Source organism: Sapajus apella, unplaced genomic scaffold, assembly GCF_009761245.1.
Source record: "Sapajus apella isolate SASKATOON/1434 unplaced genomic scaffold, GSC_monkey_1.0 scaffold15, whole genome shotgun sequence".
Taxonomy (NCBI): Eukaryota; Metazoa; Chordata; class Mammalia; order Primates; family Cebidae; genus Sapajus; species Sapajus apella.
The window spans coordinates 2,746,064-2,773,758 of record NW_022436955.1 but is presented as its reverse complement, the minus strand read 5'-3'; the positions used below and the strand labels follow the sequence as shown (position 1 = coordinate 2,773,758).

The 27,695-nt window shown below is 44.1% G+C and overlaps 1 protein-coding gene across 1 annotated transcript; it reads left to right on the top strand.

Moving 5' to 3' along the window:
* The first annotated feature begins 473 nt into the window (after window positions 1-473).
* On the top strand, window positions 474-27,089 carry GOT2 (glutamic-oxaloacetic transaminase 2). The gene is made up of 10 exons (XM_032284095.1): window positions 474-686; window positions 10,890-11,046; window positions 13,223-13,351; window positions 16,027-16,086; window positions 16,597-16,758; window positions 16,969-17,073; window positions 18,451-18,601; window positions 19,100-19,265; window positions 24,600-24,750; window positions 25,930-27,089. The coding sequence occupies exons 1-10, from the start codon at window positions 598-600 to the stop codon at window positions 26,050-26,052; spliced, it is 1,293 nt and encodes a 430-aa protein (XP_032139986.1). The 5' UTR covers window positions 474-597; the 3' UTR covers window positions 26,053-27,089.
* Window positions 27,090-27,695: the final 606 nt, after the last annotated feature.

Here is a 27,695-nt window from a genome sequence, read left to right as displayed (position 1 = left end):
TCTTTTTTTTTTTTTGAGACGGAGTTTCGCTCTTGTTACCCAGGCTGGAGTGCAATGGCTCACGATCTCAGCTCACCGCAACCTCCGCCTCCTGGGTTCAGACAATTCTCCTGCCTCAGCCTCCTGAGTAGCTGGGATTACAGGCACGTGCCACCATGCCCAGCTGATTTTTTTTTTTGTATTTTTAGTAGAGACGGGATTTCACCGTGTTGACCAGAATGGTCTTGATCTCTTGACCTCGTGATCCACCCGCCTCGGCCTCCCAAAATTTTCTCATCTTTCAAACTGCCATAACAGCAGCCACCTCTTCGGCCAGTCCAGGCCCGGCCCGGCTGGATTTAATGAATGAAGCGCAGCAAGCGCTCGGCGCAGGTATACGCTGTGTTGTCATCCTCTGCCACAACCTCCGCCGAGGCCATGCCGCTCCGCCCCGCCGGCCGCCAGGGGTCGCTGTGACGCGGCTCGGGCCCGGCGCGCGGCCGCTCTGGCCCGGGGAGGTCGCTGTCCTTATCTTCAGCAGGAGCCCGCGCCCAGTGTCTGTGTCAGCTCGTCCTCTGCTTTGTCCTGCGGCGGCTCACTGCCCTCCTACTGTCCACCATGGCCCTGCTGCACTCCCGCCGCGTCCTCTCCGGCATCGCCGCCGCCTTCCACCCGGGCCTCGCCGCCGCGGCCTCTGCCAGAGCCAGGTAAGCCAAGGGAGACGGAGATGGAGCCAGGCGACGGCCCTGCCCAGCTGAGCTGCGAGCGCCCCAGAACTTTCACCCCTCCCGGATCCCGAACTGTCACTCACACACACACTTTTTTGCCACCTCCTCGGCTTTCCGTTACTGGGGACTGAGGATTGAGTCTCCGTGCCGCACAGTGATCCTCAGGAACCCACATGCCTCTCCCCCGCACCCGGCCCTGCAGGAAGGCGTGCAACGCTATCCCCGGGGAAAAGAAGTGTGGCCCTCGGCGGCTCCCGGACTTCCATTCAAGGGGGAGGGGTGCGGAGACCAGGTGGGCCGCGGCGCCGAGGGGTGCCTGTGCCCTTGACCAGGTGCCCTGGGGGCAGCCGGCGCACCTGTCCTGGCCTCCCGCCCGCCCGAGCCGGGTCGGCATGCGGCGGCTGGCTCCGCTTGTGTGCCCTGGGCGGGAAGCGCACGAGAGGAAGGTTTCCGGGGCGCCGGCATTTGGGCCTCGCTTTGCTCCCGGCATCCGCGACCTTGGCGTGGGGCATCCTCCAGATCATGCGACCCCCCCCCCCGGGGTCCCTGTGATCCCGGGGCCCGTTGGGCCTTTGGTTGGGAGAGGATCGAGATGTAGTGTGCCTCCTTTTTTTTTTTCCCCCTCCCTTGTTGCCCCTAAGGAGATCGGTTGCAGAGAGGCCATCAATCTTCCTCTCCATCTCCCTGTGCTCTTTCATTCAGTAAATATATCGTAAGTGCAGTTTCTCAGAGCCAGGCACTGGACCGGATGCTGGCAATACAACTGTGAACAAGGCGAGGGAAGGACAATGACGAATTGTCATTGCCCAAAAAATGACAACATAATTTCGTACTGTGGTGTGTATACTAGTATGGAGGGAAATTTCAGAGCATGAAATGAGCTCTGGCAATTCATTCCCAGTGGAGACCAGAGCCAGACGATTAATTCAACTCAAGAAGGCGATTTGGAGCACTCTGCTTAAGTACTACCTTGATAAGGCACTGAGTATTTTTGTGTTTGTTGTTGTTGTTGTTGTTTGTTTGATTTTGTTTTTGAGACAAAGTGTCGCTCTGTAGGCCAGGCTGGAGTGCAGTGGCACGATCTTGGCTCACTGCAACCTCCATCTCCCGGGCTCAAGCAGTTCTGCCTCAGCCTCTCGAGTAGCTGGGATTACAGGCATGTGCCACCACGCCCGGCTAATTTTTTTATTTTTAGTAGAGACAAGGTTTCATCATGTTGGCCAGGCTGGTCTCGAACTTCTGACCTCAGGTAATCCGCCCGCCTCAGCCTCCCAAAGTGCTAGGGTTACAGGCGTGAGCCCCTGCGCCTGGCCAGAAACTGAGTTTTAAAACCACCCCCAAGCAGGTATTTACTGCAAGGAGCAAAGCATTGCTTGGCCTTTCGTTTGAATGTGTACTCTGTATCTTTCAACCAGCAGAACGGTCTGTTCTTTCCAAGGCCCCGCAGCCTTGGCAGTATAGTTTAGCCCAGGCTTCCCACTTGCTTCTCTTCCTGACTTGGCTCCTTCCTGGCCCACTGTCAACGTGTGCTCTTTAAGCCTGCCTACCTAGTGGACCAGAGCCAGGAGGAGTTATTTATGCAGCAAATTTAGAAAAACCAAAGGAGTGCATAACATTTGGGGCAAGAGAAAGTATGTTTACCCATTGTAGTAATCGTAAAATAATACCTTGTATTATGGATTTGGCTAGGTCGCCTGAAGCTCTAGTGCTTGGTAAAAATCCCTTGGCGTCAGGGTTAGTCATTCTTTCAGTTTGAGAGCCTGACTCATTTTCTTTTCTGTATTTTCCCATTAGAATGTAAGTTTCATGAGAGCAGAGACTTTACCTACTTTATATTCACTGTTATGTCTCAGCACTATTAAGGTTCCTGGCATGTCTCTCATATTGGATATTTTTAAGCCCTGATTTTTCCCTTAATGCAACAGCAGCAAATGCAGTATGACATTTTAATGTTATATCTTAGATCAAAATCTGAACATGGGCTGGTCCAAGTGTAATGGTGTTTACAACTAATTGATCATAACCAGTTAGATTTTATTGTTCCTTCACTCAACTAACCTTAAACACACACACACACAGGGGAACCACAGTGCTGCAAAATATGTACAAAAAATAAATTCTTGGTCAGGCACAGTGGCACACGCCTATAATCCCAGTACTTTGGGAGGGCAAAGTGGATGGATCACAAGGTCAGGAGTTCGAGACTGGCCTGGCCAACATGGTGAAACCCCATCTCTACTAAAAATACAAAAATTAGCTGGGTGTGGTGGCACACGCCTGTAATCCCAGCTACTCCGGAGGCTAAGGCAGGAGAATTGCTTGAACCCAGGAGGCGGAGGTTGCAGTGAGCTGAGATTGTGCCACTGCACTCCAGCCTGGGTGACACTGGGTGACAGAGCAAGACTCCATCTCAAAAAAAAAAAAAAGAGAGGTTTTTTTTTTTGTTTTTTTAAATACAGGTTCTCATTCTGTTGCCCAGGCTGGAGTGCAGCGGCACAATGGTGGCTCACTGCAGCCTGACCTCCCAGGCTCAAGTGATCCTCCTGCTTCAGCCTCCCATGTAGCTGGGACTACAGGCAATTTTTTATTTTTTATTTTTTTGTAGAGATAGGTTCTCCCTGTGTTGGTCTCAGACTCCTCCCACATCAGCCTCCCAAAGTGCTGGGATTATAGGCTGAGCCACCCTACCTTACCAGAAAATAAATTCTTAAAATAGTTGAGCACCTGATGTTGAGGAATTACTCTTCAAATTTAAACAGTGTTACCTAATTAGATGATAGAACCAGGTGCCGTACCTGGCATAAAGGTTAACTGTTCAGGCAAGGAGGTCAGACTTCACTCCTTCCACTGCAGAAGTGATCTTTACCTAGATCTAAATGGTAAAAGTGGAAAATATTTAAAATAAACTGAACTCATCAACATTTCTATTACAATAAAACCTTGTCAGTTGTTATTCTGAAGAACTGAGGATTTATCCAATGGCATACTTGGAACTCTTGGTAAATATGTGGAACTCTGTAAATTCAAGTGTATCATTTAACTAAACAATGTGAATAAAACTTTCTGTTCTTGACCTGTACTGTAAAAGTATAGTGACATAAGATCAGACATAGTTGGAGTTCAATGAAGAAAAAAAAATGCTAATGTATTTTGATTTATAATGATTTGTTTTTAATTCTGATTGTTTAATTTTTAATGAAATAACTGAGCAGGTCTCACAAGACTCTTTAGATATGCAGTGTCCAGCTGTAGTACCATAACCATTAGCTAGAAGATCACAGAGCAGGCTCAGTAGCTCACGTCTATAATTCTAGCACTTTGGGAGGCTGAGGCAGGTGGATCACTTGAGCTCAGAAGTTCTAGACCAGCTGGGCAACATGTCAAGACACCATCTCTACATAAAATACAAAAATTAGCTGGCCATGGTGGTGTGCATGGTGGAGTCCCAGCTACTTGGGAGGCTGAGGTAGGAGGATGGCTTGAGCCTGAGAGGTGAAGAGTTGCAGTGAACCAGCCGATCACGCCACTGCACTCCAGCCTGGGCAGCAAAGCAAGACTGTGTCTCAAAAAAAAAAAAAAAAAAAAAATCACAACTGTGCTATTGTCTCTGCTATTTTTAGCTCTGTGACTGTGGGCAAGCTAATTAACTCCCCTTCTGATTTTAAAATAAGAATGTGAGGAAAAGCAGTTTAAAAATCATAAAACTTTAAGTAGGCTTAAGCTCCAGGGAAATGGCAATGCGTTTCAGTTGGAAAGGCTTACCTGAATACTTTGTACCTAACCTCTCTTGGATGACTAGTCAACATTGCTCAATGTTTGAGGCTTTGTGCTTGTATCCAAAGTGTACTGATAGGAATCACTTTATAGGTCACAGGTTATTAGCATTAGTTTTGCCCCTAGAACACTTATTTTCATCTACTCAATTTCTTTAAAAACATCAGAGTTCTTACAATGTATGTGGAGTCTTTACCATTTTAAGAAATGGAATAATAAAAGGCATGGAGAAGCTGAAAGATGGTTACTAGTGTGGGGCTAATTAAATTTGAGTATTCCCTCTAGGTCAGGTGCTGTGGCTCACACCTGTAACCCCAGCACTTTGGGAGGCTGAGGTGGGAGGATCACTTGAGCCTGGCAATATGGCAAAACCCCATCTCTACAAAAAAGGAAGTAGTCACGGTGGCACGCACCTGTAGTCCCAGCTACTCAGGGAGGATCACTTGAGCTCAGGAGGTAGAGGCTGCAGTGAGCTGTGGTCACACTACTGCATTCCTGCCTGGGTGACAGAGTGAGACCCTAAAAAAAAAAAAAAATGAATATCCCTCTAGGAGGGGAACAACAGACACTGGGGCCTACCCGAGGGTAGAGAATGGGAAGAGGGAGAAAATCAGAAAAAATAACTGTCAGGTACTATACTTATTACCCAGATGATGAAATTATCTGTACAGCAAACTCTCTGACACACACATGTACTCCTGAGCCTGAAATAAAAGTTAAAAGAAAAACTTTGCAGGCCTCTGTCCTCTAGATGCCAGTAGTACCTGCTTTCCCCCAAAGTTTCAACAAACAAAAATGTCTCCAGATATTGTCAAATGTTCCCTGACTAGGCAACCCCTTCACCTCTCCCTGGTGAAGAACCACTTTCCTCATGATCTGGATTATAAAGCATTTTTCTGCTTGTCTCAAGCAATAGATATGTGGTTTTTGTACCTGTATTCTTTAATCTGTATTTCATTTTTTTTTTTTTTATTGAGCAGCCTCAGGTATCTATTTCATTTTAAATCTAAAAACTAGCATTGTAATTGTAAAATGAACATAATTTATTACATATTATTTTTAAAAAACTAATTGAGCCGGGCGCGGTGGCTCAAGCCTGTAATTCCAGCACTTTGGGAGGCCGAGGCGGGTGGATCATGAGGTCAAGAGATCAAGACCATCCTGGTCAACATGGTGGAACCCCGTCTCTACTAAAAATACAAAAAATTAGCTGGGCATGGTGGCACGTGCCTGTAATCCCAGCTACTCAGGAGGCTGAGGCAGGAGAATTGCCTGAACCCAGGAGGCGGAGGTTGTGGTGAGCCGAGATCGCGCCATTGCACTCCAGCCTGGGTAACAAGAGCGAAACTCCGTCTCAAAAAAAAAAAAAAAACTAATTGAGTATCTCCACTTCTGTATCTAGATTGTTTAAAAATTCAGTATTTTGGAATTCCTTTTAGAATTTTTTTTTTTTTTTTTTTTAATAAAGATGGGGTTTCACAATGTTGGTCAGGCTGGTCTTGAACCCCCGACCTCAGGTGATCCGCCCACCTTGGCCTCCAAAGTGCTTAGATTACAGGCGTGAGCCACCACGCCTGGCTAGAATTCTTAAGATATATACCAGAAGACCCAAGACTATGGTTTCTGAATTTCTATGCTTAACATTTTAAAGAACTTGAAAAATAAGTGCTTTTTACACCATTGAACAAAAATGATGCCTTCTGTCCTTGTGGTTGGGAGCAGTGGTCAGTGGCTTTGTTTTTGATTGAGGGCTTGGAGGATACAGACTATCTCCCCCTCCCGCCCCCTCCAAGACAGGGGAATGTAGCCCCAAGCTGGTCTGAAACTCTATGGTCAAGTGACCCTCCCACCTCAGCCTCCTGAGTAGCTGGGACTACAGGCAAGTGCCACTATGCCCAGCCAGACCATCTTTTTAAAAATAAAAACTGTTTTCTAGAAGTGTTATCTTTTATAATCTAGTATGTCCTTGACATTCAGAGTATTCCTTTCACTCAGCAGTTAATGACAGTGATGTAGATAGACAGGTGGCTACATGTTTTCAGGGTCTGAATTGTGGATAAGTAAAAATGAAAGCTTTCTTCAGGCCCATTTCAGAAGTTGATTCAAGGTATCTGTGCTTCTTACTATCGCCTAGGTACTAGAAACAGGAAAGTTGAGGCTTAATTTACTTGCCAGTGCTCACACAGCTGGCAGGTGACGAGCTGTTATTTGAATCCGTGCAGTTTGCCCAGAACTGAAATTACCCAAGGCAAGCTATTAAAAGAACCATTAAAAGAAGTAAGAACCTGGGAAATCAAAAAAACTGGAATAATCTGCCCTTAAATAACAGAGAATTGAGTGTACACACTAATTAATTATAGTGATTGAGACTGTGGCAGTCTTTAACTTGTCAAGAGAGCATGAATTAAACTCTGTACTGCCATCCAGTATGCCGTGGAGGAGTGAGGTGTGAGAGTGCTGACTGGCCACAAGTACGTTAAGAGAAACTTTGTTGGGAAAGAAATGTTCGTGAAATAATTCATGAGTTTATCAGCACGGTGAACACGAAGAACTTCCATGGTGTCATACTGAAACACGTGGCTGATTCACAATGGATAAGTGATTACTAGGAGAATTTGGGCCATTTCACCTGGGTCATTTGAAGCCTTGCTTTTTTAGCTACCCGTTTCTCCTGCAACAACCCCCAGCTCTTTCTAACCATGAGCCTTTTTTCTTAAGCCTCTGCTTGGAAAGCTCCTTTTTGTTTCTCTCTCTTTCTTCCTTAGCACTCAGCTGCTAAGGCACATCCTCCAGGAAGCCTTCCTAACCTGTACAGTACTTTCCTTCCCTTCTCCAACCTATTAGGTCCTCTGCTCAGAGCTCCCATAAATAATATCCTGTGCCCCGGGTCAGTCTATATTACTGTCCATCATCTCCCCGCAGTGCCCAACTTACACTTCTTGCAGCTCCCTGCTGATCACCCCAGTGGACTAGTTGGGTGGTAAGGGATTATATTCTTCTTTACATGCCCAGCCCTTAGCACATAGTGTTCTTAGTGATTGGTTTAGAAGATCGTAAAGCCTAGAATAGTGTTCTGGCAAAGCAGAGAATCTCTACTATCTAGGCTGATTGCACAGAAGGTTTTTTTGTTTTTTGTTTTTTTTAAACTTATTTTGTAGGTGAAGTCATTAATCACTAAACCAAGGAAACTAGGCCATCAAGATTGGGCAAACTTTGTTAAAATGTTAACCCTGTGCACCTGTAGTCCCAGCTACTTGGAAGGCTTAGGTGGGAGGATGGCTTGAGTCTAGGAGGTCAAGGCTGTCCTGCAGCCTGGGGGACAGAGTGAGACCTATCTCTTTGTCTGTTTATTAAAACTGAGTCTTGCTCTATCGCCCAGTCTGGAATGCAGTGGCACGCTCTCGGCTCACTGCAACCTCCACCTCCTGGGTTCAAGCGATTCTCGTGCCTCAGCCTCCCAAGTAGCTGGGATTACAGGTGCCCATCACCATGCCCGGCTAATTTTTGTATTTTTAGTAGAGACGGGGTTTTGTCATGTTGCTGAGGGTGGTCTCAAACTCCTGACCTCAGGTGATCCGCCTGCCTCGGCCTCCCAAAGTACTGGGATTACAGACATGAGCTACTGCACCTGGCCAAGACCCATCTCTTTAAAAATACAAAACAGTTAAGTCAGCTTCTTTTCAGATTCATTTATTATAAATCATAACACAATTCACAGCCAGGTCAGGAGTTTGAGACCAGCCTGGCCAACATGGTGAAACACTGTCTCTACTAAAGATATAGAAATTAGCCAGGCATGGTGGTGCGTATCTGTAATCCCAGCTATTTGGGAGGCTGAGGCAAAAGAATCACTTGAACCTAGAGGTGGATGTTGCAGTGAGCCAAGATCATACCACTGCACTCCAGCCTGGGTGACAGAGCAAGACTCTGTCTCAAAGGTTAAAAAAATAATAATTAATTTTTTAAAAATTCACGTTCCAAGTTTTGTCCTCATATGCTCTTTTATATTTAAAGCAAACTGGTACTTCAGGATAATAGTTCTCCCTGGGAAAATGTTAGGTCCATGTTATGTTAGCATACAGTATGCTTCCATCGTTGCTATTTTCAGATGAATCAGTAAGTAAAACAAGCTGCTCAGTTTTTCTAATACAGTAAGTATTAATAGTTAGACCCTACATGAATAAAAGCTCTTTGGGGTTTTCAGTAAGTTTTAAGAGTATAACAGAATCCAGGATCTAAAGATTAAAGTTTGAGAACTGCTATAGAGCAATTCTACTCTTTTTCCTTAAAAACACAGAATTGTATTGTTTGTCACTATTGATCCTTGTGTTGTCTCAACACTCATTGCTTATCTTTTAACCAAAGTAGCTTCTATTTCCCAGAGAAAATTAAGAAGGGATGGTGGTGATGAACAGAGAGGCAAAACTCATGAACACACGCAGCACAAATTCTACAGCCACGTATATCCCTTTTATGCCTCCTTAAAGTGGCAACAAAAAAAGACCTTTTTATTTTAATGACTCAAAGCTATAGCCTCTTCAGCATGTAAAAATAAGCAAAGGTATATAAATTTTTAATTATGCTTGGAAATCAATGTGTCTGTAGTCTATCTTAGAAATTGATTAGGTATGCAATGAATAATAATCTGTCAATCAACTTGTAATATTAGACCAAAATTGTAAGTCACCCTAAAGATCTTGGAAATTGTCTTCAAGGCTGGGTGCAGTGACTCACACCTGTAATCCCAACACTTTGGGAGGCCAAGGTGGGCAGATCGCCTGAGGTCAGAAGTTCGAGACCAGCCTGGCCAACATGGTAAAACCCCATCTCTACTAAAAACACAAAAATTTGGGTATGGTGGTGGGTGCCTGTAATCCTATCTACTTAGGAGACTGAGACAGGAGATTCTCTTGAACCCAGGAGGCAGAGTTTGCAGGGAGCCAAGATCGCACCACTGCATTCCAGCCTGGAAGACAGAGTGAGATTCCATCTCAAAAAAAAAAAAGAAAGAAGTTGTCTTCAAGCTGACATACTACAAAATACAATTACTGTTCTCCCAAAAGCCTATGTCCCCATCCCCAGTCTAGTAAGAAAGACTTCAGACAAATTCCAGTAGAGGGGCATCCTACAAGATACCTGATCAGTATTCCCAAAACTGTCACAGCTAAGAGGAGCTTATGGAGACATGGCAACTAACTGTAATGTGATGTCCTAGATGGAATCATGGAACAAAATTAGGTGAAAACTAAGGAAATCTGAATAATGTGTGGATTTAATAATGTATCAGTATGGGCCGGGTGCAGTGGCTCACGCCTATAATCCCAGCACTTTGGGAGGCCAAGGTGGGCGGATTACCTGAGGTTGAGAGTTTGAGACCAACCTGACCAACATGGAGAAACCCTGTCTCCACTAAAAATACAAAAATTGGCCGGGTGTGGCAGCGCCTGCCTGTAATCCCACCAACTTGGGAGGCTGAGGCAGGAGAATCGCTTGAACCTGGGAGGCGGAGGTTACGCGATGAACCAAGATCTGGCCATTGCACTCAAACCTGGGCAACAAGAGTGAGATTCCGTCTAAAAAAAGAAAAAAAAATACAAAAATTTAGTCAAGTGTGGTGACGGGCTCCTGTAATCCCAGCTACTTGGGAGGCTGAGGTAGGAAAATCCCTTGAACCCAGGAGGTGGAGGTTGCAGTGAGCCGAAAGCTCGTCATTGCACTCCAGCCTGGGAGACAAAGAATGAAACTTCATCTCAAAAAAAAAGTAAAATAATGTATCAGTATGGATTCATTAATTGTAACAAATGGGCCATACCAATGTAAAATGATAATGGAGAAACCTGGGGCTGGGGTGTATGGGACTATACTATCTGCTCAATTTTCTGTACATCAATACTGTTTTGGCTTAGAGGCTGAGGGAGGAGAATTGCTTGAACCCAAGAGGCAGAGACTGAAATGAGCTGAGATCACACCACTGCTCTCCAGCCTGAGTGACAGAGTGAGACTTTGCCTCAAAAAAAAAAAAAAAAAACAAAAGTTTATCATAATAACAATTCAATTTCATTTAACACAAATTTGTATTTTTCATAATTTTAAACATGATATAAGAGTAATGTGACTGAGTGCCCTGGAACACCTGAGGCTAGGAGTTCTAGACCAACCTGGCCAAAATGGTGAAATCCTGTCTCCACTAAAAATTAGCTGGGTGTGGTGGCACACGCCTGTAATTCCAGCTATTCAGGAGGCTGGAGCGGGACAATCACTTGAGCCCAGGAGGTGAAGGCTGCATTGAGCCAAGATAGCACCACTGCATTCCAGCCTGGGCAGCAGAGCAAGAGTCTGTCTCATAAATAAGTAAAATGGATCTTGGATCTAGCTAATGGGATTGAGCTAATGTATTTCTCATTTCAGCTCCTGGTGGACCCATGTGGAAATGGGACCTCCGGATCCCATCCTGGGAGTCACTGAAGCCTTTAAGAGGGACACCAACAGCAAAAAGATGAATCTGGGAGTTGGTGCCTACCGGGATGATAATGGAAAGCCTTACGTGCTGCCTAGTGTCCGCAAGGTGAGCTTGCCATTCATCTCCTTCCAAGCAGCGTGAATAAACTGAAGGGAGCCCTGGAGAGTGGCAGGAACGGTGCTGGATGGGGAGTCAGGAGCCCTGGGCTTTAATTCTGGCACTAGGGGCATGAATCACCCAGGTTTTCTGGGCTGTAGTTTCCTTGGCTATGGAGGTGAGAGGTTGGAACCACCTGTTTTTTTTCCAAGATTGAACTTTCTGTGATTCCGTGATCATCTATAAAACAGATATTAAATATGCTGTAGAAATGCTTAGCTGTCCGGGTGCGGTGGCTGACACCTACAATCCCAGCCCTTTGGGAGGCCTAGGCAGGCGGATCACGAGGTCAGGAGATTGAGACCATCCTGGTCAACATGGTGAAACCCTGTCTCTACTAAAATACAAAAAAATTAGCCAGGCTTGGTGGCATGTGCCTGTAGTCCCAGCTACTTGGGAGGCTGAGGCAGGGGGATCACTTGAACCCAGGAGGCAGAGGTTGCAGCGAGCCAAGATTGTGCCATTGCAATCCAGCCTGGGCAACAGAGCAAGACTCTGTCTCAAAAAAAAAAAACAAAAAACCAAACTGCTTAGCTATGCCCAGTTTAATCCTGAGGGTGCACAAGAGGACCAAGACTTTTTTTTTTTTTTTTTTTTTTTGGGACGGAGTTTCGCTCTTGTTACCCAGGCTGGAGTGCAATGGCACGATCTCGGCTCACTGCAACCTCCGCCTCCTGGGTTCAGGCAATTCTCCTGCCTCAGCTTCCTGAGTAGCTGGGATTACAGGCACGCGCCACCATGCCCGGCTAATGTTTTGTATTTTTAGTAGAGACGGGGTTTCACCATGCTGACCAGGATGGTCTCAATCTCTTGACCTCATGATCCACCCGCCTCGGCCTCCCAAAGTGCTGGGATTACAGGCTTGAGCCACCGCGCCCGGCCGAGGACCAAGACTTTAAACACTGTCTCTTGATGAGAGGAATAGCTCTTCGTGGATTGCTGTTATTTTCCATTTCTCTAATTGTGGTTACCTTAATAAAACCTTTGTACACAGGCATGCTTTAGCCTTGCTTCCTGCTGAGCTATGGAATTTTTTTCCTCCTCTTTCTTTTGTTATATTTTTATTAGTAGCATCTTTATTCATTAACTACATAATCTAACAAATCCTTTTATAATTTTTTAAATTATTCAGCAAGTATTCTTGCTACTACAACCTGCATCACAGCCAAGCACTATTGTACATTCCCTCATTCACACTTCACCTCAACACTGAGAAGTAGAAATAGCTCTTCCATTTAACAGAGGAGGAAACTGAGGCTCAGAAAGGCTAACTAACTTGCCTAGGGTAACACAATTAGTAAGGGACAGCCAGGCGTATGGTGCCAAAGCACAAAGATGTGTGGCTATTACTGTTAACCCTTCAAAGTTCTTCTTTGTTGTCGTTGTTGTTCTCCTTTTTTCTTTCTCCCTAGAGTGTTCAGCAGGACCTTCAAAGTTCTTAGGCTGGCATATAGCTTGAAATGCTTCTCCTGTATGCATTTAGTTTGATTTAGTCATCTTATATCTATTTTAGGTGTTGCTTTTAAGCACATTCCAAGAATCCCATTTTATGTTAAATTGTGACCGAGAAAGACTATATCCATCCACATAAAACCTAACGTAAACAATAAAATACAATTTAAAAAAGAAAGTATTCCTGTTCTGCAATATAAATTATCCAGCATTGTACCTACCCTTCTTCTCTGAGAGGTACTTCAAAGTTTGAAAAAGGCTTGGCTGGGCGCAGTGGCTCACGCCTGTAATCCCAGCACTTTGGGAGGCTGAGGCGGGTGGATCACCTGAGGTCAGGAGTTCGAGGGGTCGTGGATCACCTGAGGTCATGGATCATGATCTCTACTAAAAATACAAAATTAGTCGGGCATGGGGCATGGTGGCACATGCCTGTAATCCCAGCTACTTGGGAGGCTGAGGCAGGAAAATCACTTGAACCCGACAGGCAGAGGTTGCAGTGAGTCAAGATTGTGCCACTACTGCACTCCAGCCTGGGTGACAGAGCAAAACTCCCATCTAAAAAAAAAAAAAAAGGGCTTTACCTCCAAAACTTAACTTATAAAAGTTTAAATATTAATCATAGTAATTCCAAGTAAGGAGAAAAAAACTCAATGGATGCATTTCTCTTGTCTAGGCAGAGGCCCAAATTGCCGCAAAAAGTTTGGACAAGGAGTACCTGCCCATTGCGGGACTGGCGGAATTTTGCAAGGCGTCTGCACAACTAGCCCTGGGTGAGAACAGCGAAGTCTTGAAAAGTGGCCGGGTAAGCTGAGCAGACTCTGGCATCATCCCAGGTCTGTTTTACCAAATCTGTAATCATTTAAATAATTTTAAAGAACCAGGAAAAGACAACTCATTTTGTGTCTAATAATTGTTTTCAGAAGGCCACACTATTTCTAATAATTCTTCTTTGATAGTAAATTGTCATAATTAAATAATTTACATGACACCAATTCCAGAAATGTACTGCTAGGAATCCTGAAAATGTGGAAGTGATTTGATTGATAGATTTGACATTACTTCTCTGTTAAGTCTCGACCCGCTTATGTTCATTTTACATTGAATATGCTTTAGAAATGCTTAGCTCTGCCTAGTTTTAGGCCTGCAGTTAACCCCAACCCTCACGTCCTAAGCTTTCAACTTGCACAGAAGAAGCAAGCAGGAAGCAAGCCATGGGTGGACTGTGGGGGCTAGACCAGCCTGGTGGCCCTCTGCTGTCCCTTCACAGCCTGTCTGGACTCTGAAGGAAGACCACACTCCCAACATGTGAATTCGTGCACATCGTGGTTCACTTTCTTTTGAAAAAAAATGTGTTTTAATGAGTGCATTTGTATATTTTTCTGGGTAAGCCTGGAGAGTAAAGAAACATAAAAACTAGCAACATTAAGCCAACATTTTCTCTCCCCTTCCCCCTCTGAAAAGCAGGAATAAATACACTTTATTTACAAGACTGGTCTAAGTCCACACATGAATTTAACTCAGAGTAAAGCACACAACCTCGACCCCAGGGTTATGTATGTAGTAATTATCCAACATAAAATGGAATTTGGTTTAGTTCTGTCCAAACAGTCACCCGCCTGTTAGCCCCTCCTGGAAATTTCTGTACTTTTAATTCATGTGTTTTTTTTGCCTAGTATCTGGTCTATCTAGATAATAACCTAAGTATGAGACTGGCCTACCTTAAAATAACATCAGTTTGTCTTTTATAAGTTGTTGTGTCTTGGTCAGACACAGTGGCTTGCGCCTGTAATCCCAACACTTTGCGGGGGTGTCAAGGCAGGTGGATCACCTGAGGTCAAGAATTGAAGACCAGCCTGACCAACATGGTGAGACTCCCATCTCTACTAAAAATACAAAACTTACCCAGGTTTGATGGCGCACACCTGTAGTTCCAGCTACTGGGAGGCTGACATGGGAGGATCACTTGAACCCAGGAGGTGGAGATTGCAGTGAGCCAATCTTGCACCACTGCACTGTAGCCTGGGTGATACAGCAAGACCCTGTCTCAAAAAAAAAGTTCTTGTCCTTTGTGAATCATAGTATTATTGGACCTGCAGTGAGGTTTTTACTTCCATCATGCCAAAGTTTGCAGAGATAAACTATTTTAAAAGAATTTTTTAGTTGGGTTTTTCCCTCTTCAATCCACTGCCACCCCAGTCCAGAAAAATAGGTTTATGCTTTGTAGAGCCTTGTACTTCTACAATGCCTTTAAAAACAGCAAACACTGGGCTCAAGCAATCCTCCCACTTTGGCCTCCCAAAGCACTGGGATTACAGCACTAATCTCAAAAAAACAAACAAAGGCCAGGTGCAGTGGCTCACACCTGTAATCCCAGCACTTTGGGAGGCTGAGGCAGGTGGATCATGAGGTCAGGAGTTTAAGACCAGCCTGGCCAAGATGGTGAAACCCCGTCTCTACTAAAAAAAACACAAAAATTAGCCAGGCATGGTGGCACATGCCTGTAATCCCAGCTACTTGGGAAGCTGAGATAGAGAATTGCTTCAACTCAGGAGGCAGGGGTTGCAGTGAGCCAAGATCGCGCCACTGCACTCCATTCTGGCCAGCAGAGTGAGACTCCATCTCAAAAAAAAACAGCAACAACAAACAAAAACCTCTTAAACCTACCATGGTTTCTTATTTGTCCCTTAAAGTTGACCAATTTGAATAAGCAAATTCACCTCAAGCATCTTCCTATTACCCAAAGCATGAATATTTTCAGATTACAAAAACTCATAAAAGAGGACCTCTTAGTAAATCTTTAAAATATTGTAATTTTATCCTTGTATATTCGTTGACTTGCTTTTCAAGGAAATTTGATGTTTAGGGAGTCATTCTACTTCATATGATTCTAGAGTAATGTTTTAATGTAGTGACTGTTCTCAGTGTCTTTTTATTTATTTTATTTTATTTTATTTTATTTTATTTTATTTTATTTTTTTGAGACAGAGTCTCACTTTGTTGCCCACACGAGAATGCTATGGCATGATCTTGGCTCACTGCAACCTCCACTTCCCAGGTTCAAGCAATTCTCGTGCCTCAGGCTTTTGAATAGCTGAGATTACAGGTGTGTGCCACCCCGCCCGGCTAATTTTTGTGTTTTTAGTAGTGATGGGGTCTCACCGTGTTGGCCAGGTTGGTCTCGAACTCCTGACCTCAGGTGATCTACCCGCCCTGGCCTCCGAAAGTTCTGGGATTACAGGCATGAGCCACCGCACCTAGCCTCTCACTGTCTTTTTATATCTTTTATGTAATTCACCCCTTTTTTTATATTTGGGAGGAATTTTTGTGTCCTGAAAGTTTCCTGTGTAAAATAGAATGATACTGGCCATAAAGAATTAGCTTCTGAATTATAAAGGGTCCTGGACAGAGCAGTGCCCCTGGGGCTGGGCCTATATAGAGAGTGTTGCACATCACTGACCATGGGTGTCTCTCCTTCAGTTTGTCACTGTGCAGACCATTTCTGGAACTGGGGCTTTAAGGATCGGAGCCAGTTTTCTGGTGAGTCTGGAAGCTTCTTCAGCAAAGAACTATATATAAATTACAGATGATAAGGCTTCCTATTGTGTGTGTATTTGACTGTTGATACAGAAGTAGATTTCTTCTTTCCATGAAGTTTGCAGATGTTCTATTCTCTGATTAGAAAATGAAAGGATTTTGAAGAAATTACAAGAAACATAGAATATAGATGATGATAAATTCAGTTCACTAGGAACTTACTATTTACTAGGGAGGTTTTGCATTTTAAAATGCTTGTTTAATCCCTGTGAGGGAGGTATAGTTAGGCTGTTTACAGGTGAAAAAAGTAAGACCCAGATAGGTCCTTGGCTACACGGCCAATATAACTGTCAGAGACTGTTCCAACCCACGCAGTCTCACTGCTGAGCCAATACTGCTTCTCAACCCTAGAGAGAAACTGGGTTTCAGCAGAGAAAAATGTTCTCTCATTAAAATATGTCAACTTTTTTTGCCTCTCCTTTGTTCATTTTTCTATTTCCTTTCATTTTTTAGCAAAGATTTTTTAAGTTCAGCCGAGATGTCTTTCTGCCCAAACCAAGCTGGGGAAACCACACACCCATCTTCAGGGACGCTGGCATGCAGCTACAAGGTTATCGGTATTACGACCCCAAGACTTGCGGTTTTGACTTCACAGGTGCTATGGAGGACATTTCAGTAAGTGGGGCTTTCAGGAGGAGAGAGATGAATAAAACTCTTGCTTGCGGACATACGGTGTCTCCCAACATGTCCCAATACTGGGGATGAGCTGATTCCCAGACTTCCAGTTACCTTTGTTACTTATCAAATGATGGGATCCTGTGGCATTTCAGATAAACTGTTTCCTTTAAAGCTGCAAAGTCATCTGTTGGTTGTTTTTCTCTCTAGAAAATACCAGAACAAAGTGTTCTTCTTCTGCATGCCTGTGCCCATAATCCCACGGGAGTGGACCCGCGTCCGGAACAGTGGAAGGAAATAGCAACAGTGGTGAAGGTGAGGAGGATGAACTCAATGGTGACAGTTCTGTGTTTAGTAACCAGCTTTGGAGGCTTAATTTGGCAATGTCTTAACAGAGAGTCTTAACCTTGAACCTGCATGAAATGTCCACACGGGTGGATAAGCGGCCAGAAAAGGGCTCCTCATTTGTGTGATTAGCAGTTCTGGGATTGATGACGCATGAGCATTTGAAAGTAATTTTTTTTGGCCTGGTGCAGTGGCTCACCCCTGTAATCCCAGCACTTTGGGAGGCCACAGCGGGCAGGTCACCTGAGTTCAGCAGTTCGAGACCAGCCTGGCCAACATGGTTAAACCCCGTCTCTATTAAAAATACAAAATTAGCCAGTCTTGGTGGCCCATGCCTGTAATACCAGCTATTCAGGAGGCTGAGACAGGAGAATGACTTGAATCCAGGAGGCAGAGGTTGCAGTGAACCGAGATCGCGCCACTGTACTCCAGCCTGGGCAACAAGAGCAAAACTATCTCAAAAAAAGAAAATAATTTTTTTCCTCAGCCTGGATGTAGGGAACTCTGATAAAACCTGTCTACTGATCCCAGGATGCCTGCCGTTAATGCACATTCACCCTCCCAGTGTGTCCCAGTGGTTGCTTATTCATCTTTTTAAACGCTTTTTCATGTCCTCCCCTTGCAGCATTGCCGTGATCACTCTCAAAGTGTAGCCCGCTGTCAGAGAAGACACTAGTCAAAATTCTAGGAGGGAAAATATTATTCCTGTTATCTTGTGTCCCTGTTTTCCCTTTTTACTTATTTTCATTTCCCTTTCTTGTCTTTTTTTTTTTGAAACAGAGTCTTACTCTGTCACCCCAAGGTGGAGTGCAGTGGAGCAATCATTGGCTCACAACAGCCTCTATCTTCAGGGTTCAAACAGTCCTTCTACCTCAGCCCCTGAGTAGCTGGGACTACAGACATGTGTGCCACACCTGCCTGGCTAATTATTTCTACTTTTTATAGAAAACAGCTTCTCACTTTGTTGCCCAGGCTGATCTCAAACTCCTGGGCTCAAGCGATCCTCCCACCTTGGCCTCCCAAAGTTCTGGGATTATAGACAGGGGCCACCACACATGGCCAGTTTCCCTTTCTTTTTCTTCTGTCAAATCTAAGCTGCAAACAAAAAGAGACAGAAACAGCGTTTGGAGAACACTTTCAAGATGAGATGGTTCTAATGAGGTTGTCTCACTAGCGCTGGGTGTGGGATGAGTCTTCCGGGGTTACCTTAGCCCACAAAAGCCTAATAAAGCGTTTGTGTTTATTGGGACCATGCCCGCCTCACATAAACATCTTTCAGATTTTTGTAAACATCTAGAGCATCTTCAGACAGACGGCTAAAGTTTCAATCTTTCCTTTCCTTCTCAGAAAAGGAATCTCTTTGCGTTCTTTGACATGGCCTACCAAGGCTTTGCCAGTGGTGACGGTGATAAGGATGCCTGGGCTGTGCGCCACTTCATTGAACAGGGCATTAATATTTGTCTCTGTCAATCATATGCCAAGAACATGGGCTTATACGGTAAGCTACAGCCCCCAGCATGATACATGCTCTCATGCTGGGAGAGAATGCCACGAAGGCATAGAGCTTGATGGGTAGGTTGGTGGGGGTGGGTATGTGTATCGAGGTAGGGGGGGTGTGGGGGGGGGGATGTATGTGTGTTCATGTCCACATCCCTCCCTACCCTGAGATGAAAGACTGGTATTGTAGATTTTACTGATTTTCTTAGCCATATGTTCTTCAGTGTCCTTAAATTCTTCCAGCAAAGGAAACTGATTACTAGTTCTCTAAACAAAAAATGACTAATCCATGAGCCAAGAAGATAAATACAATAAAAAGATGCCTTTGAATACTCATGAGTACTCAAAGTTTTATTGTGCCTCGGTTTGCCATTTTGGTTGTTGAAAACTTTTTATAACAAAGAGTTAATTTGGGGGTCCTTTGGATGGAAACAGATAATACGTAGCAAATAAATTTCATGATTTACTTTAGCACACGAGATCCATTTTTGTCTTTCAGGTGAGCGTGTAGGAGCCTTCACTATGATCTGCAAAGATGCGGATGAAGCCAAAAGGGTAGAGTCACAGTTGAAGATCTTGATCCGTCCCATGTATTCCAACCCTCCCCTCAATGGGGCCCGGATTGCTGCTACCATTCTGAACACCCCAGATTTGCGAAAACAATGGTAAAGGCTTATGCCACTCCTCAGCCATCCACCTGTTCCCACTGCTGCTCCTTCAAAGCTAGTATTTAATTGATCTCTAGTGATATACCCATAGATTCTATATGCAAAAGACGGGGAATGGAGGAAAGAATGTGCATTCCTTTTTTTAAAAATTGATTGGTTGAGATCGGGTCTTGCTCTGTCACCCAGTCTGGAGTGCAGTGTTGCAATCCTGACTCACTGTTACTTTGTACTCCTGGCCTCAAGCAGGCCTCCAGCCTCAGCCTCCCAAGTATTTGTTAGCACTTTGAACCAAATTAGTTGGTATTTCTCTGTAAGAGACAGACATAATTTTTATTTTATTTTTATTTTTTTATTTTTTTTTTCTTTTTACTCACAGGCATTCATATAGGATTTTCTTTTTTTTTTTTCCCAGACTTTTTTTTTTTTTTGTTTTTTTTTTTTGTTTTTTTTTTTTTTTGGGATGGAGTTTCGCTCTTGTTGCCCAGGCTGGAGTGCAATGGCGCAATCTTGGCTCACCGCAACCTCCGCCTCCTGGGTTCAGGCAATTCTCCTGCCTCAGCCTCCTGAGTAGCTGGGATTACAGGCACGTGCCACCATGCCCAGCTAATGTTTTGTATTTTTAATAGAGACGGGGTTTCACCATGTTGACCAGGATGGTCTCGATCTCTTGACCTCGTGATCCACCCATCTCGGCCTCCCAAAGTGCTGGGATTACAGGCTTGAGCCACCGCGCCCGGCCAGACATAATTTTTAAATGGTAGTTCCTTTTTTTTCCCCATCATCTCCATGTTAAATAGAACCTGCCTTTCCCCAAAATCGGTTTTGAATTATGTACCTCACCTAGGAAAACTTCCTTAAAAATATCATATTTTAGGCCGGGCGCGGTGGCTCAAGCCTGTAATCCCAGCACTTTGGGAGGCCAAGGCGGGTGGATCACGAGGTCAAGAGATCGAGACCATCCTGGTCAACATGGTGAAACCCCGTCTCTACTAAAACTACAAAAAATTAGCTGGGCATGGTGGCGCATGCCTGTAATCCCAGCTACTCAGGAGGCTGAGGCAGGAGAATTGCCTGAACCCAGGAGGCGGAGGTTGCGGTGAGCCGAGATCGCGCCATTGCACTCCAGCCTGGGTAACAAGAGCGAAACTCCGTCTCAAAAAAAAAAAAAAATATATATCATATTTTGTGTCCCAATAATTGCTAGCATTGAATCAGTATTTCTGCATATTTTTGTGTTTTATTGTAGAGACAGGGTCTTGCTGTCTTGCCCAGGCTGGTCTCCTCAAACTCCTAGGCTCAAGTGATCCTCCCACTGCAGACTCCCTAAGTGCTGGGATTACAGGTGTGAGCCACTGCACTCAGCCTGTTTTTTTATTAATCTGTACTATCTGACTCTCAGCATCTGTTCTCTGAATTAGTGTTATCAATCGGTTTGACCACAGTCCACATGAGAAATATATTTAAAGCTGGGCACAGTGGCTCACACCTGTAATCCCAACACTTTGGGACGCTGAGGTGGAAAGATCATTTGAGACCAGCCTGGGCAACATACTAAAACCCCATCTATAAAGTTTTAAAACTATATATTTTACATCATGACCTTGAACACATTATGTATTTATAAGTATATATAACTGAAACTGTTTTTCAAACTCGATACTTCATATGCACTACTCCAATTTTTTTTTTTTTTATAAGATGTGGTTTCACCGTGATGGCCAGGCTGGTCTTGAACTCCTGACCTCAGGTGCTTGGTTGAGAGGGCACATCTCTGAGCAGCTCTTAGGTAGAAAAGCTAAACCTGCTGTCTCTAAGAAACTTGATAGGTAGCTCCCCAAGTCGTCATGAGACAACTATTCTATCTTCACTTTCTGTCTCATGAACATTAAAGTAAATACTAAGAATCTGGTTCAGGATAGTTTTTTTAGTGTTTTTTTCCAGACAGAGTCTTTCTCTGTCACCCAGGCTGGAGTGCAGTGGTAAGACCTTGACTTGCTGCAACCTCTGCCCAGATTCAAGGGATTCTGCTATCACAGCCTCCTGCGTAGCTGGGATTACAGGTGCCCACCACCATACCCAGCTAATTTTTGTATTTTTAGTAGAAACGGCATTTTACCATATTGGTCAGGCTGGTCTCAAACTCCTGAACTCAGGTAATCCACCTGCCTCAACCTCCCAAAGTGCTAGGATTACAGGTGTGAGCCACTGCACCCAGCCTTCCTTTTGTTGTTTCATAAAGACAAGGTCTCACTGTGTTATCCAGGCTAACTCCTGGATAACAAACTCCTGGGCTCAAGACCTCCTCCTACCTCTGCCTTCCAAAGTGCTAGGATTACAGCTGTGAGCCACTGCACCCAGCTCAGGATAGTTCTTTATGATAGAATAGATTCGCGTTAGACCTACCAAAAAATTGACTACTTTTTACATTATATTTTTTCCAGTATAATATTAACATGTAAGTATATTTCTGAAAGTTTGTGAAAGGGAAAAAATTAACCATAAATCTAGCTACTCTAACCCAGCTTTTTTTTTCTCTTGCCCATTGTTATCTGTAGTTGTGACATACTGTTATGTATGTATGTGTAGGACTGGTTTTGGTTTTGCCACTTAGAATTGTACTAAGCTTTTTTTACTTAATATCTTTAATGTTTTTAAAAATATTTTCATATTTTCTGGTTGTGAAAATTTTTTTAATGCATTTCAACACACAATTTGAGAGTCTATAGTAGACAAAGATGTCAAACTATGTTATCGACTACCCTCAGGGTGGTTATAATCTGGTGAGAAAGATACACATGTGACCTTTTTGTTGTTGGTTTTTTGAGAGAATCCTGCTCTGTGGCCCAGGCTGGAGTGCAGTGGTGCAATCTCACTGCAGCCTCTGCCTCCTGGGTTCAACAATTCTCCTGCCTCAGCCTCCCCTGAGCTGGGACTACAGGCGCCCACCACCAGGCCTGGCTAATGTTTGTATTTTTAATAGAGACTAGGTTTCACCATGTTGACCAGGCTAGTCTCGAACTCCTCCTCAACAAATCCACCCTCCTCGGCCTCCCAGAGTGCTAGGATTATAGATGTCAGCCACTGCACCCAGCCACACATGGTATTTAATATAAGACAGAATGGAATAAATGATGACTAAAGGGAGAGCTGTTGATTCTAGTGGGGAGTTGGAGAAGATGTAATAAGGACTGTGGCATGTGAGCTGTGCCTTAAAGAGAGGAAAGGGCTTTTTTTTTTTTTTTTTTTGCAAAGGAAATGAAGCAGACAAGGAAACTGGGCAGAGATCTGTGTAAGGGCATAGGCGTTGTTATGCAGAACGTGTGTAAAAAGTCCCAAGTTGTTTTCATGACGAAAACAGAGTATGAAGAGAACTGTGGGAGGCAGCCAAGCTAAGGAGGTGAAGCAGATCATGGAGCACCCTGTTTAGTACTGTAAGTAAAGTCAGAACTGGATTCTCCAGGCAACAAAGAGGATGGAGCGGTTTGGCTAAGATGGCTCCACATCTAGCCCTGTTCAGACACTCAGTGTCTTTGGGATCCAGGCCTCAAAGTGAATGAAGCAGGACTGTAGGAAATTTAAAATCAGATGCCATACCTGGAGGGGCCAGGGGCTCCTCAGTTCTAGCTAGTAATTATGCTGCTAATACAGTGCTGTCAGCTTCTCATTTTTCAAGAGAAACTACAGGTTTAAGCTTTTATGCACAAGTGCTCAGTTTAAAAATGTTTCACTGGGTCAAGTAAAACATTACTAGGTCCTATATTTGGCCTTGAATTGGCATGACAATACTTCTAACTCTGCATGACATCATTATAGAGAAATGGTTTGGGAAAGTGAACACCTAAGAACAGGGAGATAAACTGTAAATGGAAATGTCATTGGTGAGAGCCAAGAATGCTCCAGAGCCATGGGAATGGAGTGGAAAGGGTAGATTCTGAGGAAGGGGAAGGTTGTATTCAGAATCAGGTGATCCCTGTGCATAGTCAGGACTACCTTCTCCAGTCCTTCAGACAGAATTTCTTCCTTGGGGCTTTTAGTGTAGCAATGTCCTATCTGTTTTATATTATGTGGCCTTATTCCATACTTGGTTTGCAGGTTTGGTTACCAGCATCCCTTGTAAGCTTTTGAAGGCAAGGAGTATGTCTCACTCCTTATCACCTACGATTGCTTGACTCATTGTAGATTCATAGTACATTGTCTCACTTGTGAAGATGGGAATGTATATTTCATTCATGTCAAAAATGAGGTCATATTTTGTTTAACCCACAGTTTTACCTTAATCTTCGTCAGTTTTAGAGTGATTCATTCACTTAATACAGATGAAGTTACGATGGGGTTACATCCCAATAAGCCTGTCATAAGTCAAAAATACATTTAAGGCCAGGCTCATGCCTGTAATCCTAGCACTGTGGGAGGTCAAGGTGGGAGAATCACGTGAGCCCAGGAGTTCCAGACCAGCCTCAGCAAAATAGGGAGACCCTGTCCCTAGAAAAGAAAAAAAAAAAATTAGCAAGGCATGGTGGCATGCACTTGTGGTCCCAGCTACTTGGGAGGCTGACGCAGGAGGATCACTTGAGCCTGGAAGGTTGAGGCTGCAGTGAGCCATGATCACACCACTGCACTCCAGCCTGGGTGATAGACAGAGACCCTGTGTCTAAAAAAAAAAAAAGAAAGAAAGAAAATAGGCCAGTCATGGTGGCTCACACTTGTAATCCCAGCACTTTGGGAGGCCAAGGCAGGAGGATTGCTTGAACCTAAGAGTTTGAAACCAAATCAGGCAACATAGCAAAACACCATTTCTGTATTTTTTTTTTAGAAACAGGAATGAAAAGAAAATGCATTTAATACACTTAACCTACCAAACATCATAGCTTAGCCTCGCGTACTTTAAACACACTTAGAACATGTATGACTACAGTTGAGCAAAATCATCTAACACAAAGCGATTTTATAACAACGTGCTGAATATCTCATGTAATTTATTCAATACTCTACTGAAAGAAACAAAATGGCCATATGGCTACTTAAAAGTATGGTTTCTATTGAATGTATATTGTTTTTGCACCATCATAAAGTTGAAAAATTGTGAGTCAAGGACTGTCTCTACTCAAGTGTGTTAACTGTTTTAGTTGCCTGATGGAAATAGTGTTCCAATATAAAACAGAACGGTATACAATAGCTTTCGTCCCTAACCAGTGACAGCATATGACTCAGCTATGGCCTGAGAATTGAGGCACACTAGGGAAGGGCTCAAGGGGGCTAAAAATGCTGTGAACTCTGGCATATCTGTCAGTGCTTAGGCAGAATGAGCTGCATCTCGGGGTTTCTTTACAGGTTGCAAGAAGTGAAAGGCATGGCCGACCGCATCATTAGCATGCGGACTCAGCTGGTCTCCAACCTCAAGAAGGAGGGTTCCACCCACAACTGGCAACACATCACCGACCAAATTGGCATGTTTTGTTTCACAGGGCTAAAGCCTGAACAGGTAAGTGATTCTCATTTGTCTGCAGCAGGCCAACTGATCAGTCTTTGCAAACTAGGATTATTTTTTTCCCTCTTCCTTTTTATTTAATTTTTTTTTTTATTTTTTTTTTTGATAGTCTTGCTCTGACACCCAGGCTGGTGTGCAGTGGTGCAATCTCAGCTCACTGCAATCTCCACCTCCCATGGCTCACGTGATCCTCCTGCCTCAGCCTTCCAAGCAGCTGGGACTGTAAGCACACCTGGCTAATTTTTGTGTTTTTTGTAGAGAAATAGTTTTCGCCATGTTGCCCAGGCTTGTCTTGAACTCCTGGACTCAAGCGATCCACCCACCTTGGTCTCCCAAACTATAGGGATTACAGGTGTGAGTCACTGAGACCAGCCCCAGAAGGATTCTTCATCGATCACCCACCTATTCAAAGTTACCCTAAAAAACAGTTAAAACAGTGATTTTGGAGCCCTTTTAGGTAAAGGTATTGTAATTCTTTTTAGTGTTTATTTTGCTTTATTTTTTTAGTTGTTTACGTCTCTGTGTCCCCCAGGAACTCACAAACTTCTAAAGAGCAGAGCGTGTTTTGATCATGTTCATGATCATTGCTGCTTCTCCCAAGAAAGCAATAGGAGAAATAGCTGTTTCATGACCGAATCCTGACTCTGCTGAATCTAAAGCTTTTTTTTTCCCCACCTGTTTATGCCTCAGAATTCATCATCCTACTTTAAAGTAGCTTTTTTTTTTTTTTTGAGGTGGAGTCTCACTGTGTTGCCCAGGCTGGAGTGCAATGGCATGATCACAGCTCACTGCAGCCTCCGCCTCCCAGGTTTCAGCGATTCTTCTGCCTCAGCCTCCTGGATGGCTGGGGTTACAGGTGTGTGCCACCACACCCAGCTAATTTTTGTATTTTTAGTAGAGATGGGGTTTCACCCTGTTGACCAGGCTGGTCTTGAACTCCTGACCTCAAGTGATCCGCCCGCCTTGGCCTCCCAAAGTGCTGAGATTATAGGCGTGAGCCACCATGCCCAGCCTTAAAGAGGCTTTTTATTATTATTTTATTCCAAGCTAACAGCAAATTCTGGGAACAGGGTTTAAGGGAAGAAATAGAGCTTTAATGAGTTGGCCACTGCCCCAGGCCGGGGAGAATCCCCCTTACCAGGAAGAGGTACCTAAATTCTTTCCTTTCTGCAGGTGGAGCGGCTGACCAAGGAGTTCTCCATTTACATGACAAAGGACGGCCGCATCTCTGTGGCAGGGGTTACCTCCAGCAACGTGGGCTACCTTGCCCATGCCATTCACCAGGTCACTAAGTAATGTCCCTTGTGTGAGGAAACAAAGACAACCTTTCTATCTTCAGCCTCTGCTATTGGGAGCTTCACACAGAGAATGAGAGAGGGTGGATGGTGGTGAGTGGATGATTTCCTTCAACCACAGTGTATAACACACAGCGATTGAATGTTTCTCAGAAAAGAGCATGTAGTGACACGGGGCAGAGGCGCTGGCATCTGGAATATTGTGGCTCTAAACCAAACTCTCTCCCGTCCTTTTATCTCCAACTTTTCTCAAAGAGTTTACATGTGCAAGAAAGTCATCGCACCAAAAAAACCTGTCAATTATGCCATTGCAATATTTCAGAAGCTTTAACTGAAGTGTCAGGTTCCTCATGAGAAATAGTGCACATTAGAGGCTTTGAGAGAAGACCTAGTTCTGTCATGAACAGTCGGCCTCATGTCTGTCCTCCCATCAGGAAGCAACCTCATCAACAGACTGCATTGCAGAAATTATGTTTTATGTAAACCAGTGAGTCTGCTGCCACTACAGCAAGGAAAACAATGCAGTTTCCTGTCTTATTTAAGAAAAAGAGAAGGCTCTCTTCTCCCTTGTCATTGCTGTTCTTTAACTTACACATAAAGATTTTTAAGTAATGCAGATTTTAATCCCATTCTACTGCTTGACTGATCATCAACCCCATCTATTGGGATTTATTTAAAAATAAAGAACATAATTTTCTGCTGACGTCATACCCTCACATTTCTCAGCAAAGAATAGTGGAGAGTAGGTAACTGTCCTTGATATCGGCATCCTCTTGAATTATTGTGTAATTTTCTCCAGTTGGGATGTTGTCTCTGCCCAGTTGGACCTCCTCCCTTTGTTGAATGTGGTTGTGCAAGTTACTCCTCTCACGTGAGTCCAGCAGCGCAGGGTGGTACCAGGAAAGAGGACATTCTAGGCTTTGTGTGCTGACAGCTGGGTTCAGGCTTCACCTGCTGGAAAGAACTACCATCTGCTCTAATCATGTAGACTTATTGCGGCCTGGTTTCTCTGTTACAATAAAATTACTGTAGACCCAAGTGCTATCTACTAAGGTATCTTTTTTCTTTAATGGGAGGAAGGTGTAGGAGTGGGTAAATATTCTAGAAGTTTGGAATCGTGTAGCTGATCATAAACCAGTAGATGTGGCCACTATTCCAAATATTGACTGAAGATTCATCGTTTTCTTCTTCATGTTGTCATTCAGTTTGTCCAGTCCAAAGATGCTGAGAATGTGGGTGTAATCCCTTGGACCTTGGCGGAACAAGTGGAGTCCCTTGAAGGATCCTGTAGATATAGGCAAGGGATAGAAGGGATGGAGGAGAAGTGACAGCTTCAGGGGTCTATAGGAGCCAAGTAGGTCACGTAAATCAAAAAGTGGTGTGAACTGGATCTAAGATGATCAGTGGTGATCAGCCTTCATCCTCAGCATTGAGGAGCAGTAGCGAAGTGACAGGAACTGTGAGGATGAAAGCCTAAGGTAGTATTTCAAGAAAAATGGAAATCTTGATTTCTTTTTTTTTAAGACGGAGTTTCATTTTTATTGCCCAGTCTGGAGTGCAATGGTGAGATCTCGGCTCACCACAGCCTCAGCCTCCCAGGTTCAAGCGATTTTCCTGCCTCAGCCTCTTGAGTAGCTGGGATTA

Excerpts from the sequence above, each read along its gene's own strand:
- GOT2 (XM_032284095.1), top strand. The coding sequence starts at position 598 with ATGGCCCTGCTGCACTCCCGCCGCGTCCTCTCCGGCATCGCCGCCGCC. Across the intron at positions 16,087-16,596 it reads GGATCGGAGCCAGTTTTCTG|CAAAGATTTTTTAAGTTCAG; the intron begins GTGAGTCTGGAA and ends TTCATTTTTTAG. Across the intron at positions 18,602-19,099 it reads CAAGAACATGGGCTTATACG|GTGAGCGTGTAGGAGCCTTC; the intron begins GTAAGCTACAGC and ends TTTGTCTTTCAG.